At 40.2% G+C, this 17,327-nt stretch overlaps 1 protein-coding gene across 4 annotated transcripts; it reads left to right on the top strand.

Moving 5' to 3' along the window:
- Positions 1-3,310: 3,310 nt before the first annotated feature.
- Positions 3,311-16,780, top strand: sfr1.L (SWI5-dependent homologous recombination repair protein 1 L homeolog). 4 transcript variants are annotated; one of them, XM_041568540.1, is made up of 5 exons: positions 3,311-3,396; positions 4,361-4,530; positions 10,674-10,778; positions 13,439-13,801; positions 16,343-16,588. In XM_041568540.1, the coding sequence occupies exons 3-5, from the start codon at positions 10,692-10,694 to the stop codon at positions 16,532-16,534; spliced, it is 642 nt and encodes a 213-aa protein (XP_041424474.1). In that variant the 5' UTR covers positions 3,311-3,396; positions 4,361-4,530; positions 10,674-10,691; the 3' UTR covers positions 16,535-16,588.
- The last annotated feature ends 547 nt before the right edge of the window (positions 16,781-17,327 follow it).

The following is a 17,327-nucleotide window of genomic DNA, read 5'->3' as shown; positions in this document are numbered from 1 at the left end:
ATCCATAAATTCAGTAGCTATTTGATAGCAATTAGAAGGCCAAATGATTGGATCACCCAAATTTGGCCGTGTGTGGGTGCAATCTCTCCAGTGGATCTTTACTTGTGTGATCAACTTTAGATGGTGGCAGCACAGGACCATATTATAGGAAAAGAAGAGATGAATTAGTTACATTTTGATCACAGGAGACAAGGAACTTCATACATGCAAAGTGAGGGGATGAGAAGGCGTTTATAGCAGAAACTAATGAAAGAGTAAGAGAGGAGGGGCAGGCAAATACTGGAAATAAAGCCAAAATATTTCTTTCTAATAATAGTTCATGCATAACTTTATATGACCATATATAAGAAACAGGTTAATTAGACTGTAGGTGTACCAAATTTCCCAAACCTCTGCATGTATCTCCAGGGTATCCATAATACAGAAAGAAAGAGCATTTTGGGTGACGTTCCAATTGTGTCTCCTATAAAGCTTCACAGACGGCTCTATAATAATCTGAAAGAAGTGGATACAAGTCATTATTACCTTAAATGGACACCTCTGCACATTTTTTGTCCGATTTTATTTTCCCAGGAGAAGCTGCAGTGACAAAATAGCCGGAATTGTTTTGGCTATTTCCTATTAACTAAACCTCATCGGTGTTAATGATCAGTAATCAGAAGTGTGGGATATAATAAGGATTCCCATTTCCATCAATATAAAGAGGACTGCAGCTATTCCCAGGTTAAGGTACCAGACCTGATGTTAAAACATCCTGGGTCAATTTATTTGCAGCCATGAACCGCTTGGAACAAGAGGCTCTTAGTTACTGATACATATTTTCTTGCTAACAAGTGTCCCCTTAATGCCTTTTGTTATCAAATGCTTGCTAACATGTCAGAACAACGCAGCAGTGAGATGTTTTTAGGTTTGCTATGAGCAAAAACCTGGCCTTAGGAAAAATAGAGAAGCTAGAATATGACTAGCAGCTGGTGAGGCATTTCTCAAACCTCCTCCTCCTCCCTGGGGCAATGATAAAGTGCAACGTGAGCACTATCAAGATTAATCATGTGCCATTGTGACATCCACCCCACCAGGCTGATTGAAATACTCTGCTTTAAACAAAAAAAGTTTTTTTTTTTTTTTTAAGTAGAATATGATAAACTAAATACAGGTATTGGACCTGTTATCCAGATTGCTTGGGACCTATTGTTTTCCGGATAACAGAGCTTTCCGTAATTTGGATCTTCATACCTTAAGTCTACTAGAAAATACCCGGGCCCAGGCTAGATAAGTTTTGCTACTGGGGACAGACGAGGCAAATCTCAGCCTCACGGAGAACCCATTCTCCTGCTGCTGTCCGATGTGCCGAAATGCAAGATTTTGCATTTCGCTCCAAAATCGAATGCAACTGTCTGCACCTAAGCCGAGGCAGCAGCGGAGGAGTGGATTCTCGGCTTGCGTTTCTCCACAGACCAAGATCCACATTGTTTGTCCCTAGCCTTATATTCTTTGGAGTCACTTCTTGTGCTTTCAAAGGGAAATGTGTTCTTTTTATAGAGGTATGGGATCTATTACGTTATATGGATCTATTTTTTTTTCAATTTCCTTTTTGAGCACCAAACCTTAAGTAAGGCTACCAAAAAAACATTTAAACATTAAATAAACCCAATAGAATTGTTTTACCACCAAGGTAAAATCCAACACTATGTGCACAGCCAGTCCCTTGATGTAAGTGTTTTTTAAATGAGCACTAAGATGTGCGCTTTGCATTGCAATTGGGGTCAGAGTAAATGACCCCAATATCTTTGGCTGAACCAGAGCAAAGAAAATAGTTTTCAAATTTCTGAATTCAAGTATAGCAGCGGAATACAAAAGGGTACTCAGACAGGTAAGCCTGCGGCACACCTAGCAAGTTCTTGTTTTTTGCAATAAATGTTTTCATATTGTGTTAAGCCTGGAATTTCCCATCATCACTGCCTCTCCCTGTTGGCAATGGGAATTGCATTAAAATGCAGTTGAATGTTTCATGTGATTCTTGCCTGATAACACTTAGAGGATGGAAAGGGTACTTTGCCTGAGCTCCCATCCATTATACTTTAGGGCTGAACTCCACAGTGCGGCTTGTTCTCATCCGACGCGACGAGAGGATTCGGCCGAACCCGAATACTGCTGAAAAAGGCCGAATCCTGGCCGAAATCCCGAACCGAATCCTGGATTCGGTGCATCCCTACTAATTATCCTTTGTAGGTTTCCCCATTGCACTGCATTCCATTCTATATCTGCTTGTTAAGGTTGTTCAACCTGTGTTCCATATTCTGTCAATAAACTACAACTCCCAGAATCCACAGATCAGAGATTGTTACCAGTTCTAGTTAACCTCATGGTCACAGTTTTCTTTTTTGGCGATTTAGGTCCCCTCTTCCCTAACTTTAAACAGGGGGAGTTATTAAAAAAGAAAAAAGTTTCACGTGGGGTTTCAGATGAATCCACGTGATGTTCTTCTTTTCAGCCACAATTATTCTATTATTCAATCATCTACAGACATGTCAAAACAAAACCACACAGAGCACACAGAGTCTGGTCTGTCCTCGAAATTACCTGCTGCCTAATCCTTTTTGGATATGTGTAAAGAAATAAAGGATTATATTAGGAAGCAAAGCAATGCCATGTTTCAGCAGTATATAAAAATCTATATTCAGAGCTCTTCAAATAGTTTAAGAAGCCAACACAGGCAAAACACATGCTATTACCAAACCATGCGCACATCTGCAGGGCAGCATTGCAGTTATTATCTGTTATTTATATAGCACTGACACATTTAAACACATAATTTTCTGTCCCAGTGGAATTTACAATCTAAGGTCTCTACCACATTCACACACAGACTGATCAGTTTTAGCAGGAGTCATTGTTTATGTCGTGTGGGAGGAAACCCCCATACAAAAGACCCCAGCACTGGAAGGTATAAGTGCTACCCATTGAGTCACCATGCTGCCCAACGTAGTCTATAACCTCACCATAAAAATAACTATTTTGGATGCTTCAAATGAAAGTTCATTAGTTGCACGCCTCTTTGGGTTGCCACCTTTCCTCCAGACTAACTCTGGGCGGGGAGGTGGGACGATGTAATGGGAGGCAGGGCCATGACACAACAGAAGGTGGAGCTGTGATGTAACAGGGTGGGATGTGACATGTAGGGTGGGGCAGGACTATGACATGACGATTGCCCAATTGCCACGTCAGTCTCCTAATTTAGAAAACCACGCAGGCAGTTTTCACATGGACAGCCCTTCAAAAACCCTGGCTGTCTGGGTCAAAACCGGACAGGTGGCAACCCTAACACTTCTGAACTCTCTCCAGCTCATTAACATGCTTCTAAAGAACTGGAGACCATAACTGCACTGCATACTCAAGGTGAGGCCTTACCAAGAAGCAAAATTATGCTTCCATCCCTCAAATAAATGCCCATTTGTATTCATTCATTTTATTTTTCTACCCAAGTGTATAACCTGGAGATTATCAACAAACCGTATATGCCAATTTGTTGCCAATTCTCAAATTTAGTCAATTGCAAAGTTGCAGCATGCTCAGTGGTTATAGTTTTGCACAATTTAGTAATTTGGCATCAGCTAAAATAGAGATTAAATGCCCACCTTAAGGTCATTAATAAACTAATTTAAATGCAACGGACTGAGGGCAGACCCCTGCGGAACTCCACTATCAAAACTTGTCCAATTAGAAATTGTTCCATTTACCACCACTCTTTATAATCTATCCTTCAGCCCGTTCTCTTTCCAAGCAAAAATGGTATGTTCCAAGTCATTTTTCCTTTATTTAACCAGTAACGTCCTGTGTGGTGCACTATCAATTACTTTAGCAAAGTCTAAGTAGTTCATATCCACTGTCACTCCAGGGTCTAGATTCCTGTTCACCTCCTCATAGAGGGCAATTAGATTAAAACAAAAAGATGCTTGCACAAACTCATATAGTTTTGTAACTTACTATGCATTCAATTATAGATGTACCAAATCCACTATTTGGGGTTCAGCCGATTCCCTGAATCCTTCATGAAAGATTTGGCCGAATACCGAACCAAATCCTAATCTGCATATGCAAATTAGGGCCAGGAAGGGAAAACATGGACATTTTTTTTAACTTCCCTGTTTTGTGACAAAAAGTTACATGATTTCCCTTCCCGTCCCTAATTTCCATATGCAAATTAGGATTTGGATTTGGTTCGGCCAGGCACAAGGATTCGGCCAAATCCTAATCCTGCTGAAAAAGGCCGAATCCTGGCCGAATACCGAACTGAATCCAGGATTCAATGCATCCCTACATTCAAATATTTTATTCCTTCCTTCTTCGGGTCTTCACGCAGTAACGCATGTGCAGTAAAGCGGAAAGCCGGACTTTAACGAAAATGCGTCTGCCCTGGGAAATGTGAAAGCCTAAGAAGCAGGAAGAAGATCTTTCTGTGGTGCTCGCTAGAAAAACCCTGGGCTGGAGCGGTTTTCTGCTTATCAGAGCACAGGCCCATGGTGGTGTCAGGTAAGTAAAAATAGTCACTCCGACACAAAGATGTAGGAAAATTTCAAGACCTCATTATATACCCCCTTATACGCAATCTGGAATCCAAAATTCCGATCTGGTCCACCCTTCCACTGACTGTTCTAGGGCGTATAAATCTATTTCTTATCTATATCTTTAAACACTACAACTCCCTTTCAAAATTACAACTCCCTATTGATACAAATATTGATCTGGCTGCTCCAAACCTTACCCTATACTATTTAGCCTCCAAGGTAGTACATGCGACAATTCCATCCCAGGGCAATGCCGCCACTAATTTAGAGGCCTCCCTGGTAGGCTCTTATGAGGCATTAAAAAACTTGTTATACAGAGGTATTAAGCAAAATGAGGGGGTTACTGTTCTCATGAAGGCGACTGTCTCCTCCTGGAGATCGGCTCATCACCTTTTTCCTACGAATCGCAGTCAGTGCTCCCAATATACTCCACTATGGTTCAATCCAAATCTCCCTCAATTAAGAACTATCCCAGACCCTAGGATCTGGGCTTCCAGGGGAATTAAATACATAGGAGATGTCATAGATCAGGGTAGACTTCTAACCCTCGCAGCTTTGCAGGAGAAATTCACCCTCTCACATAACATGTTTTTCCGGTACCTGCAAAATTCAGTTTGCAGTTGCAGTGTTAGACACTACACCTAACCAATTGGAATGAACGCTAAACCGTCCCATCCAAGACAAACAGTTATGGCTTTTTTACAACACACTCCTCAAAATAAATAAAGACCCTCTGCCGAAATTGAAGGAGAAATGGCTAATGGACATACCAAATTTGGACACTGAAACATGGCCAGAACTCCTTGAATCAGTTTATACCCCTCTAATTAGTGTCAGGGATAAGATGATACAATTTAGATTTTTACACCGGACTTACTTGACCCCTCATAGGCTGCATAAGATAAACAATAGCATACCAGATCTCTAAATGTGGATTCACACCAGCCAACTTTATTCATATGGTATGGCAGTGTCCTCATATCCAGAACTATTGGAGTAAGATAACAAAGGAAGCAAGTCACACTTTAGCCCTCATTATACCAATGGACCCACTAGCACTACTTCTAAATCAAATTGGGGATATTGCCCCCTCTACAGCAGAAAACCATCTGTTAACCTACCTGTTTATACATGTAAAAAGACTGATGCCATGAAGTGGAAGTCTAGCCTTCCGCCCACACCCCGTCAATTGCTTGACCCAGTTAACTAAAGGCTTCCCTTATACAGAACCACCTTTTACAAACGTGGAAGCCCAAACAAATTTGAAAAAATTTGGTCGTTTGGGTAGACAAACATCTCCAGAGGAATAGGGATAAATTTGTATACCTGTATATGATATGGATTACTTTCCCTTTGCTCTTTTATTTTCCACTCTCCTGGATTTCGCTAACAAATTAATGAGAATGACAGCAGGTTTGGTTAAAAATAGTTTATTAAAGGCACACAGTCAATGTCTTATATTAGATGGTATACAAACAGGGAGGACTTAATTGTACAATATACTGTCACTGTATAACACATGGTGTAGAATGGCATTTATTGGAACCTGTATATGCTCACAGTAATATATAAATACAATCCCATGATGCATGTTACTAGAGTATGTTAGAATTATCAGCCTGCCTAACTGTAATGCTTAACTTGATGTGCCTTTTTTTTTATAAAGTTTTAGTTTTCTTTTCCTTTATGTAACAAAAAACTCAATAAAAAATATTTGTTAAAAAAAATAGTCACTCGGGGGTGCCTAACTTTTGGCACCCCACAGTGTCGTAACTACTCACCGGTGGGCCCTGGTACAGCACGGGCACCTGGGCCCTCCTGTTGGGCCCTCTCCCCTATTAATCGTGCGAGCTGTAAAATCCCCCCTGCCCAGCCTCCTGCGATAACCGTTATCGCGGCTCCAGTGGGCCCCATGGGGGTGTGGGCCCAGGTGCGAACACACCCACTGCACCGCTGGTAGTTACGCCACTGGCACCCCAGTTGCAAAATGTTATTCCTTCTCCTTTAAAGGGCACATAAAACCAAAGTATAGCTCCAGCCAAATGTTACTAGACTAAAACTGCCTGGATACTAAATTTTTTGTTAAAATCTTCTGGGTGCAATGGTCCAGCAACTTCAGGGGTGAATTCAGGGCAGGAATATCCTTCCTTTAGTGTCTCTTGAATGCCTCTTAAAGGAATTGTTCAGTATAAAAACAAAAACTGGGTAAATAGATAGGCTGTGCAAAATAAAAAATGATTCTAATATAGTTAGTTAGCCAAAAATGTCATGTATAAAGGCTGGAGTGACTGGATGTCTAACATAATAGCCAGAACACTACGTCCTGCTTTGCAGCTCTCTTGGTTTCCACTGATTGGTTACCAGGCAGTAACCAATCAGAGACTTGAGTGGGGGCCACATGGGTCATATCTGTTGCTTTTGAATCTGAGCTGAATGCTGAGGATCAATTGCAAACTCACTGAACAGTTATGTCCCATGTGGCCCCCCTTCAAGTCACTGACTAACTCAGAGTTAGAGCTGAAAAGCAGGAAGTAGTGTTCTGGCTATTATGTTAGACATCCAGTCACTCCAGCCTTTATACATTACATTTTTGGCTAACTAACTATATTAGAATTTTTTTTATTTTACACAGCCTATCTATGTACCCAGTTTTTATTTTCACACTGAACTGTTCCTTTAATATATTGCACTTAAATGTATATTCTCTATACAAAGCAACTTTACAATAAACTGGTCCGATTGCCATCTCCGGGTCAGAAAGGATTTTCCCCCTCTAAGGCAAATTGGAGAGGCTTCAAATTGTTTTTTTCCTTCCTCTGAATCAACTGGCAGTTAGACAGGCTTTATATAGACTTAAAGAGTTCAACTGGATGGACGTGTGTCTTTTTTCAACTTAAATTACTGTTACTATGTAACTAGGGTTGCCACCTTTTGCAAAAAAAAATTCCGGCTGGTGGGGGGCGGGTAAAAAAGGGGCGTGGTGTGCCGTCAAAGGGGGCGGGGTTGTGACGCATAAGGGCGGGGCCACGGTGTGGCCAGGACAAAAACCGAAGGACAAGCTAAGTTTACAGGGGATGAGGGGCGGACCGAGGGGTATTACAAATTTACTACCAGCTACATTGCCGGTAAATTTGTAATACCGGCCCTGGCCTTGGCAGGTGTTTCACCGGCTAGGCCGGTAAAATACCGGCCGGGTGGCAACCATATATGTAACAGAAACGTAACTAGAGGGGGACGGGCCCTGGCGCGGGACGTGCAGCCAGCCCCGCCCCCTCCGAACACCCGGAAACAGCCGCATTTTCCCAAGAACACAGTGGCGCGCCCTGAGGGGGTGCGGGCCCTGACCCGATCGCACCCCCTGCTCCCCCGGTAGTTACGCCACTGGTATGTAAGATCATGAGTTATTAAAATCACTTTCTGTTTGGCTGTGTTCTCTGCACTAATGGTTCTGACTCATGAAACAAACTGATTTCTGCTACAGTCTAGAACCAATTTTGCATTTAATGGTAATTTACATTGACACAGAACTATCAGGCCTTCGGAAATGTTTATAATTGTGAAAGAGGGAATGCTTAGTGCACGTTTTATTGATGGAAATGTCTCCCAGCTTTACAGGAGAGGTTTATGATAAAGTGCACAACCCTGCTCGTCATTCACAATCCTTTCAAGAACTCTTTTGAGCACAAGGTGAATATTATTTAAACCGTTGCTTGTAAACGTAAAGAAAAACTAATCATGACAGGGAATTGGCAAATCTCCACAGTTCTTTAGCACAGCGCACACATAACGATAAACACAAAGAGAAAGGCGGGTTTATCTTTCCCTCTACTTCCGGGTTTCGATACTTCGCCGCTTTCACAGCCAAAAAGAAAAAGCGTTTCGCGTGGAATTCTGGGAGAGGAGGCTGCGCGCACCATGCGTGACCGATTACGAGCAGCCAATTGGATTGCAGGGGGAGGGGGAAAGGAAATGTCTCCCGCTCGATTTCAGGTGGAAGTAAACACAGTGCAGAGAGTGTCTGTAGGAGAGGGAGGTAAGGATGGAATCTGGTGCTTTGTAGGCGAATGAGATGCGCAATAAAAGGAAAGTGTGATGACGTCTATTTGGTATATTTATTAGATCGAGAATAAAGCTGATTATGACCCGCTGTAACCAGGCGGCAATTTATGTTCTAACCTGCAATATCCCTCCACGACTCCGTCCTCAAACGTTCAGTGTGAGAGAGAGAACGAGCTGCTCCACGTGCTGCATTAGCTGTGGACATATTTGCCCTTTATATAAATCAGTGTAACATCTAGTCTGGGATCTTTTACACACAAAAAGCTTGAGTAAAATACTTTATTTATATAGAACAAGCAAGTTGGTTTACATACCAACATCCTCTGATGTGCTGTGATACAGAATACTGTACATCCCTCCCAACATTTTGTAAATGTCAAGTAAAAAGAGGGACAAACATTTTTTCCCCACTTAGAACAGCGAATGTTTGTGACCACGCCCCTTTATGTGGCCACACCCCCTAATTACCATGTTCATTTTACAAAATTTGGCAGGTTGTGAAAGTTTGAAAATTTCTCCTTATCTAAACAGTTTTTTTTTGTGTCTTAAATTTTTTACAAAGTATCTTATTTGCACCTGTTAGTTGTTATCTCTGCTAAAAGCCAATGAAGTTAGAAACTTTGTTTCTTTTTCTGGCTGTTCAGTGCAGAGAAAATAGGGACTTTCCAGTACAAACGAGGGACTGCGGGTTGAGCTGTCAAAAGTGGGACTGTCCCTCCGAAAAAGGGACAGTTGGGAGGTATGTTCCGATACCCATCACATACAAATACTGATCTACAAAAGAGATTCTAGAGCTAAAAGAAAAAGAGGGGGTAATAAGACACCAGGGGGCACATTTACTTAGCTCGAGTGAAGGATTAGAATGAAAAAAACGTTGAATTTCGAAGTTTTTTTTTTTGGCTACTTCGACCTACGACTTCGATAGTGGAAGTACTGTCTCTTTAAAAAAAACTTTGACTACTTTCTTCGCCACCTAAAACCTACCGAGCACCAATGTAAGCCTATGGGTGGATTAAAATCCTTTGAATCGTTCGATCGAACTAAATGCGGTAAATCCTTCGACTTCGATGGTCGAATATCGAGGGTTAATTAACCCTCGATATTCGACCCATAGTAAATGTGCCCCAATGTGTGGGAGTGGACAATTTTAAGGGTCAGGCAGAGTTAAGCTGGCCATAGACACAAAAATACTATCAAAACTATGAAACAAAGACTCATAAGATTTTTGGACCGTGTGTTGATTGTCCCGACATTTTTCGTACCATGGTGATCAGATGTTCATTCAATCAGACAGGTTCAGGGCTGCCATTAGAAATCATGGGGGGGCCCTGTACAACAAAATTTTCAGGGCCACCTGGTCCCAGCCCCTAAGCCACACCCCAGATCCTGCCCACCCCACACTACAGTAAAAAGGGCACAAAAACCGGTAAACCCCCCACCCCAAGTTATAAAAAGTAGGAATGCACGGAATCAGCCAAATCCGTCTGCCCAGCTGAACCGAATCCTAATTTGCATATGCAAATTAGGGGTGGGGAGGGAAATCTTGTGACTTTTTGTCACAAAACAAAGAAGTAAAAAATGTTTCCCCTTTCCAGCCCTAATTTGCATATGTAAATTCGGGTTGGGTATATGGCCGAATCTTTTGCGAAGGATTTGGGGGTTCAACCGAATCCAAAATATAAGAAAAAAAAAAAAACATTGGTGGCCAGGGCCCCCATATAAGTTAAAAAAAAAAAATTGGCACCAGGGCCCCCCATAAAAGTTTTCAAAAAAAACATTGGTGGTCAATGCAACCTATAAATTAACAAAAAAAAAACATTTGTGCCAGGAGCCCCATAGAATATTTTTTTAAAAAAAACATTTGTGGCCAGGGGCCTATGTAGTATTAAAATATTACATTGGTGGCCAGGGGTTTAAATAAAAAAAATATAATAAATAAAAAATGAAGACCAGTTAAAAAGTTGCTAAGAATCAGCCGTTCTATAACACATTCCATGCTAACTTAAAGGTGGATTACACTTAATATTCTCTTTTTTTTTTTTTTTATAGGTAAAGTAAAAATGGAAAATGGAGTCCACATCCCCACATCAAGGATCTTTCTATAAATCAAACCTGTGTTCTCCTGACTCTCCAAAGGATACTGTTCCTAAGCAGGTAAGGAGATGTAACTGAAATGCCTGTAAATGATGTATCTGACATGTTCCAGGTTTATAAAAGAACGTGATGGTGTTGCTGATTTTCGGGACCAGCAGGGTGTTCATTTTCGAGTTTCTTTTAAATGTGTATATATCTGACTGGCCATATGAAAACACAAATAATAGTCAGCCACCGTTGGGTATATATTCCTTTAGTTCTGGTTATATGTTATATGTTGCCAATTGTAATGACATATTTTTTGTCATCGCAGGCCTCTATATCATTTGTAAACATCAAATTCAGCTGTAAAATATCATGGCATCAAAGAAGAAAGAAAATATAGCTCTTCATTTAAATGTCAACATAAACAAAAATTAAGGAGGTTATTTATCAAAGGTAAAACTTTAGAGTTTTATTTACCTCAACTCACAACTCGAATGGTTTCTAATTTAAAAAACAAAACAAAAACTTGAACTTAAAAAACTTGAATGAGTTTACAGTGGGAAAAAACTCGACTTGCTCAAATTGTTCGAATTTCGAACCGAAAACTCGATCATCATGAAGGCTATTATTAATGGCTTCAAATGGTTCAATGGACCTCTGCCATTGACCTCAACAGATTTTTTGATGGTGTATTTTTGCATTCAAGCTATTTTTAGGGTAGGGGTATAATAAATATTGAAAAATTTTTTTTTTTTTTTTTTTTAAATAACTTAAAAATTATTTAAAATCACAATTTTAATGAACTTTAATTACACTATATAAATTATTTGAATCTTGTTTTCTTCAGTCTGGGAATTCATAATTATAACAAGCAGGCAGGAGCCATTTTGTGGACAGTGTTATTAAGACAAGCCTTGTATCATCTCAGAATCTTGTTTGTGCACCAGAATGGGGGACCTGATGTCCATCCCCATGTCCTGGCTACACAATTAAACGTTGAAGAGAACGGGAGAATGAGGGGGAGAGCAGTGACATCTAGTGCTGAATGGAAAGTGAAAGTAATTGTCTGCCCCGCCTCTATGGCATAGAGGAGGGGCAGACAATATTTGATTGACAGCTGAGATTTTTAAATGAGCTTACAACAGATATAAAAAATAGAAACTGGATTTCATGTTTAATTTGAAAAGGACCTTTATTATACAGCTTTTTGTGTCTGGGTGACAGGTCCACTTTTTTCTTAGAGCTTTAATTTGATGAAGGGACATGTGTCCCCCCCCCACTGTTTTCAAAATACTGATTTACCTAAAAGCTTTCTTGACCCCATACCCTCGCGCCTCCTCAAGGCTCTGTTCTAGGCCCCCTGCCGTTGTCACTCTATACTACTAGGAAAATGTATTTAGTCGTTTGGACTTCAGTATCACCTTTATGCTGATGACACCCAACTCTACTTGTCTACTCCTGACCTCTCTCCAACTGTCCTTTCCCAAGTTACAGACTGTCTCTGCTGTCTCCTCCTGGATGTCACAGCGCCACCTGAAACTGAACCTTTCAAAAACAGAACTCAATATATTTCCTCCAAGATCTTCCCCTGTCCCTCAGATATCGCTCACAGTAAACAACACCACCTTTCATTCCACCACACAGGCACGCTGCCTAGGAGTCATCTTACACTCTCATCTGTCTTTTTCATCACACATCCAAACACATTGCCCGACCATATCTCAGTTCAGAATCAACCAAAACACTTATTCACTCTCTCATCATCTCCCGCCTTGATTACTGCAACTTACTCCTTGCAGGTATTCCAACAAGTCACCTTTCACAACTCCAGTCTGTTCTAAATGCGGCTTCTATACTCATTCAACCATCTAACCGCTCAACATCAGCTGCTCCCATATGCTTGTCCCTTCTCTGGCTCCCAGTCTCCTCTAGAATGGAATTCAAATTACTCATTCAAGGCCCTTAACAATGAAGCCCATCCCTATATTTCATCTCTGATCTCCAAATACTCTCCTTCATGCAACCTTCTCTCTGCTTCTGATCTTTGCCTGGCTTCTCCTCTCATCACTCCTGCCCATTCTCGTCTACAAGACTTCTCTCGGGCTTCTGCTTTTCTCTGGAACTCTCTGCCTCGAGCTGTCAGACTTTCTCCTTCTTTTCAAACTTTCAAACGCTCCTTAAAGAACCACCTGTTTAAAAAAGGTTATTCAATGTACCTTAATCAATCATTACTGTATCATAAACCACAAAATTGTTTCTAAAATCCAAATGTCTCAATTGAAACTATAATTTGTAGGGCCCTCTAAACCTATTGTACTCTGTAAACCCTTGTTTGTTATCCACCATTTATTCCCTGTTTGTTATAACTAAGGTAAAGCACTGCGTATCTTGTCGGCGCTATATAAATAAATGATGATGAACATTATGGGATAAAACATGCATTTAGATGCCTTCACTTTTACTCACTATATATTAACAAGACAAGTGTAGGGAATATTCCCTTTAAGCTTGAGCCCTTCATACTGTAAGTAAAAGATAAAATAAAGATTTATGACTAGTTATTAGTGAACATTACAAATATTCACCTTAGGGGTTTTAAGAACATTGATTGCATAATGTGTGTTATTACATACAGTATACTGTAAATTTGTACAGCGCTGGGTATAGATTTATATTTACATTTATTTGATCTATATTCTTCAAATTACTTTTGTTATCAACAATTTTCTTTATAGCCTATGAGTGCAACACTAAGAGAACGGCTCAGAAAAACCCGAAGGTCTTTTAATGCTGCATTTTCGGTGGCAAAACGACTGAAAGTTGATTGTGAAGAAAATGAAAGTTCTTCAGACTGTCCCAATAATAATTTGCCACCACACGAAGACTCCGAACCGAATGCTACAAAAATCGAAGTTGATCTTGTTTCTGAGGGAGACATCTGCAGATTAGACAGCCGGACTTCATCTGAAGCTTCCTCGCCTGTCCGTTGCAAGGATCACAAGCAGCTGCTTCAGGAAAAGAAGTTACTGCTGAAGAAGTTGGAGGAGCAAGAAGATACTTTGAGGAGATTGAAAATGGTGAAGCTCTACAGAGCTAAGGTCTGTCCTTTATTGTATGTTTATACTTACTTTATAAATAAGTCTTCTTGGCAGGTTCTTTTATGGCAGCCATTTAAAGAAGGAATAATTCTGCATCCATGGCTTGCCCTTGGCTGTGAGGTGCACATGGAAACGTAACATTTTGGCACACATACATATTAGTCATGTGTGGGCCGGCCAGAAACCCGCGGCTTTGCCGCAGGTCGGGTAGGTTTGGGCCGACTCCTGCTCAAAATCTTTGGGGCGGGTCCAGGTCGAGCTCTTCTCCTGCTCTCCCCACCCACGACCTAGCACTTCCACCGACAAAATGTATAGACTTGGACACGCCCCTTTTGTGACGTCACTGTGTGTCAGGAGCGGGTCTATTAGTAGTCTAATAGAGGGGCAGCAGCAGGCTGGACTGGGTGCGGATTGGGAGGGGGCAGGTTACAGTCAGGTGTGGGGTCGAGAAATTGTTGACCCGCACATCACTAATACATATGCACAGTGACATTGGCATTTATATAGAGAACACATTTTACATAAGGCTGACAGCCCTCCAGCTCCTGTACAGATATGCATGGGGAATGGATATTTTGGGAATCATTTAGCTAGTGTACAGTCGGAATTAGTGGCAACCCTCTGATACAAGAAAAAACAACAGGAAGTTTCAGATTTTTGTTGAGTTTTATATGCCGATCCCATATCCTATTCCTTAAGCTGCTTCTTAAGGTTGCTACTGCAATTACGGGGAGGCCCATTTATCAAAGTCCGAATATATCTCATTATTTTCTGAAAACTACTCCGACCATATCCGCATGGGTTTTTTCCCCTTATTTATCAATACATTTTCCCTAAAATTTCCTGTGCGGGAAAAAACCTGAAAACATCTCGAGAAAAAAAACAATCATACAAATTTTTTTGGATCTTCCACCCGAAAACTGCAATTTTTTTTTGCTGATTTCTGCCCGAAAACCATGAAATCGTTGGAACAATGCACAAACCCCAGTGCAGATCAAGATATCTTCAGGACTTCTCCCATAGTCCTATATGCAACCATGGCAGGTCCGAGATGCACAATTTTTGGATTCTGACTATATCAATCCTCTGGGTATAATAAATCCCGAAAAAAAATATAGGTTTTAATTTTCCACTAAAAATTTGGATTTTTTTGGCATTCTGAAATTTATTTTCTAATAATTTTTATTATTTTCTAAAAGAAAACAGATTTTTTTTAACCTTAGTTTGTCTCAAGTTACTGCAGAGGTATTTTTCAATATATTATACATATATGGGATTTATAATCTGATATGTTTGTGTTCTAGGATTTTCCAGATAAAGGGTCTTTCTGTCATTTGGAACACCCTGTGCCGTGGTATATGGGACACTTATGGGCATTATGCCCACTGCAGTTTTTCCTTAGTAAAACTGATGCATGAAGAGGTTTTGGCATATTTTTTGGGGTGTTTTGGCCGCATTTAGAGCAAAGGGAAAACATGAGGACCAAATCCCATGAACTTGGTTATGTGCCATTAATCTACTGAAAACATTAGGAGCAACACAACACAATTGTTTTGTCATCATCATGGATTTATGGAAGGTTAACTGATAACCAATACAAGGCTTTTATCTTATCAAGCAGAAGGGGATTAATCTAGACTTTATGGGGAAAGGCATTTCTGGATTTAAGATCTTTGTGGCTAGTGGATTTCTAAGATCCCATGCCTGTATTCATTTTAAAGGCCTTAAAGGGACAGCATGCCACCCTTTTTCAACATTGAAAAAGGCCAAATACCCTGTTTAGTGCAAAAAACATAGATATATCCTAATTCAAACAATAGGTACAACTTTTGTTTAGCACAAACAGTATTCATTGAACCAATGTTGAAAAAGGGGGGTATACCCTTTTAAAGGACAAGGAAAGTTGAACTGAAGCAGTAGCTAGAAATGTTGTACATTATATGTTGGGCTTCTTACCAGCCCAAGGGAACCACAGCCCTTTAGCAGTAAAGATCTGTGTCTCCAAAGATGCCCCAGTAGCTCCCCATCTTTTTTCTGCTGATTCACTGCACATGCTCTGTGCTGCTGTCACTTACTGAGCTTAGGGACCCACTCACAATATACAGTACACATAGAATAGAAATGTCACAATATAAGGCCGATTAGTAATAAATACAGATAATAACTACATGGCAGCACAGAAACCAGTGCAACTAGAATCAGAATTTAATAATCAGTCCTGTAGCATCATCTTATATTACAGACCAACCTCATGTTCTGCTGAATAATTAGTGATGACCCCTAAATTTAGCTTCTCAACAGCTGCTCAGAGCCCACTGAGCATGTGAGTGTCACAGACACTTTCCAAGATGGTGACCCCCTGTGACAAGTTTGAAGTCCTGGATCATTGCTGCTACTGACAAGCTGAAACTTTAGGCTGGTGCAATAAGTGCAGTATATACAGTTTGGCATTTTTAGCCGTATTCATTTTAGGATTTAGTTCTCCTTTAAGACAGCTGTTTTCTACATTGTCATTCTTTCTCTTTCTTCTCTGTATTTTAGAACAATCTGTCTGAATTACAGTCTCTGATAGAAAAATGGCGGAAGAGCAGCCAGCTGTCACTGTATGAACTTCAAGCAGCTTTAATAGCCGAGAATAACAAGGTCACTCTCTCACAATTAATAGAAAGCTACGGGCTGGATGAAAACTTGCTGCACTATAACAGAACAGAAGAGGATTTTCAAGATCAGTGACCTCATTCTGCACTAATATCAATAAAAAAGGACTAATAGAATTCTTTCAAAGAATAGATAGTTGATAGTTGTCATTTTTGTGTCGAGAATCTTTTTCATAGTAATATAAGTAATATTACGTAATTGTAAACGTTATTTGGTTTTTCCGTATAGGCTAAGAGCCAAAAAAGGTTGTCAGAATTAAAAAAAAAAAAAGCTTTTTCTTTAATGCCTGTACTTTGTTCTTTTATAAAGCACCTGCTCATATGCACAATACTGTATGCTTACTGAAGTATGAAGGGAATTTTACATTTCTGAAATGTATTCCCACATGGGTGACAAAACATCAGACACATCCTATTATTTAGCTTGAATTGACCACAGATGTGGGGGGTTCTGATCAAGCTTTAGGGGTTGTCTTGTTCTTTAGATTAGGAAGACTTGATTCTGGCCAATACAAGACCTATAGTATAGGGATCACATTTATTCATGATTTTTGGGAGAGATTTGCCTTTGTTAACATTTCTAATGTATTGTCCAAGTTAAAGGGCACCTCCTAACCCTAAATACACGGATTGTAGTACAGGTATAGGTCCTGTTATCCAGAATGCTCGGGACCTGGTGTTTTCTGTATAACAGATCTTTCGGAGCTTCATACCTTATGTCTACTAGAAAATCATGTAAACATTAAATAAACCCAATAGGTTGGTTTTGCTTCCAATAAGGATTAATTATTCTAATTAAAATCTTAGTTTGGATCAAGTACAAGCTACTATTTTATTATTACAGAGAAAAAGGAAATCATTTTAAACAT

This window comes from Xenopus laevis, chromosome 7L, assembly GCF_017654675.1.
Source record: "Xenopus laevis strain J_2021 chromosome 7L, Xenopus_laevis_v10.1, whole genome shotgun sequence".
Classification (NCBI taxonomy): domain Eukaryota; kingdom Metazoa; phylum Chordata; class Amphibia; order Anura; family Pipidae; genus Xenopus; species Xenopus laevis.
The sequence above is the reverse complement of the archived record's forward strand: the minus strand, read 5'-3'. Positions and strand labels throughout refer to the sequence as shown.

Coding starts and splice junctions, on each gene's coding strand:
- sfr1.L (XM_041568540.1), top strand. CDS start 10,692: ATGGAGTCCACATCCCCACATCAAGGATCTTTCTATAAATCAAACCTG. Junction 10,779..13,438: donor AGGATACTGTTCCTAAGCAG/GTAAGGAGATGT, acceptor TTTTCTTTATAG/CCTATGAGTGCAACACTAAG. Junction 13,802..16,342: donor TGAAGCTCTACAGAGCTAAG/GTCTGTCCTTTA, acceptor TCTGTATTTTAG/AACAATCTGTCTGAATTACA.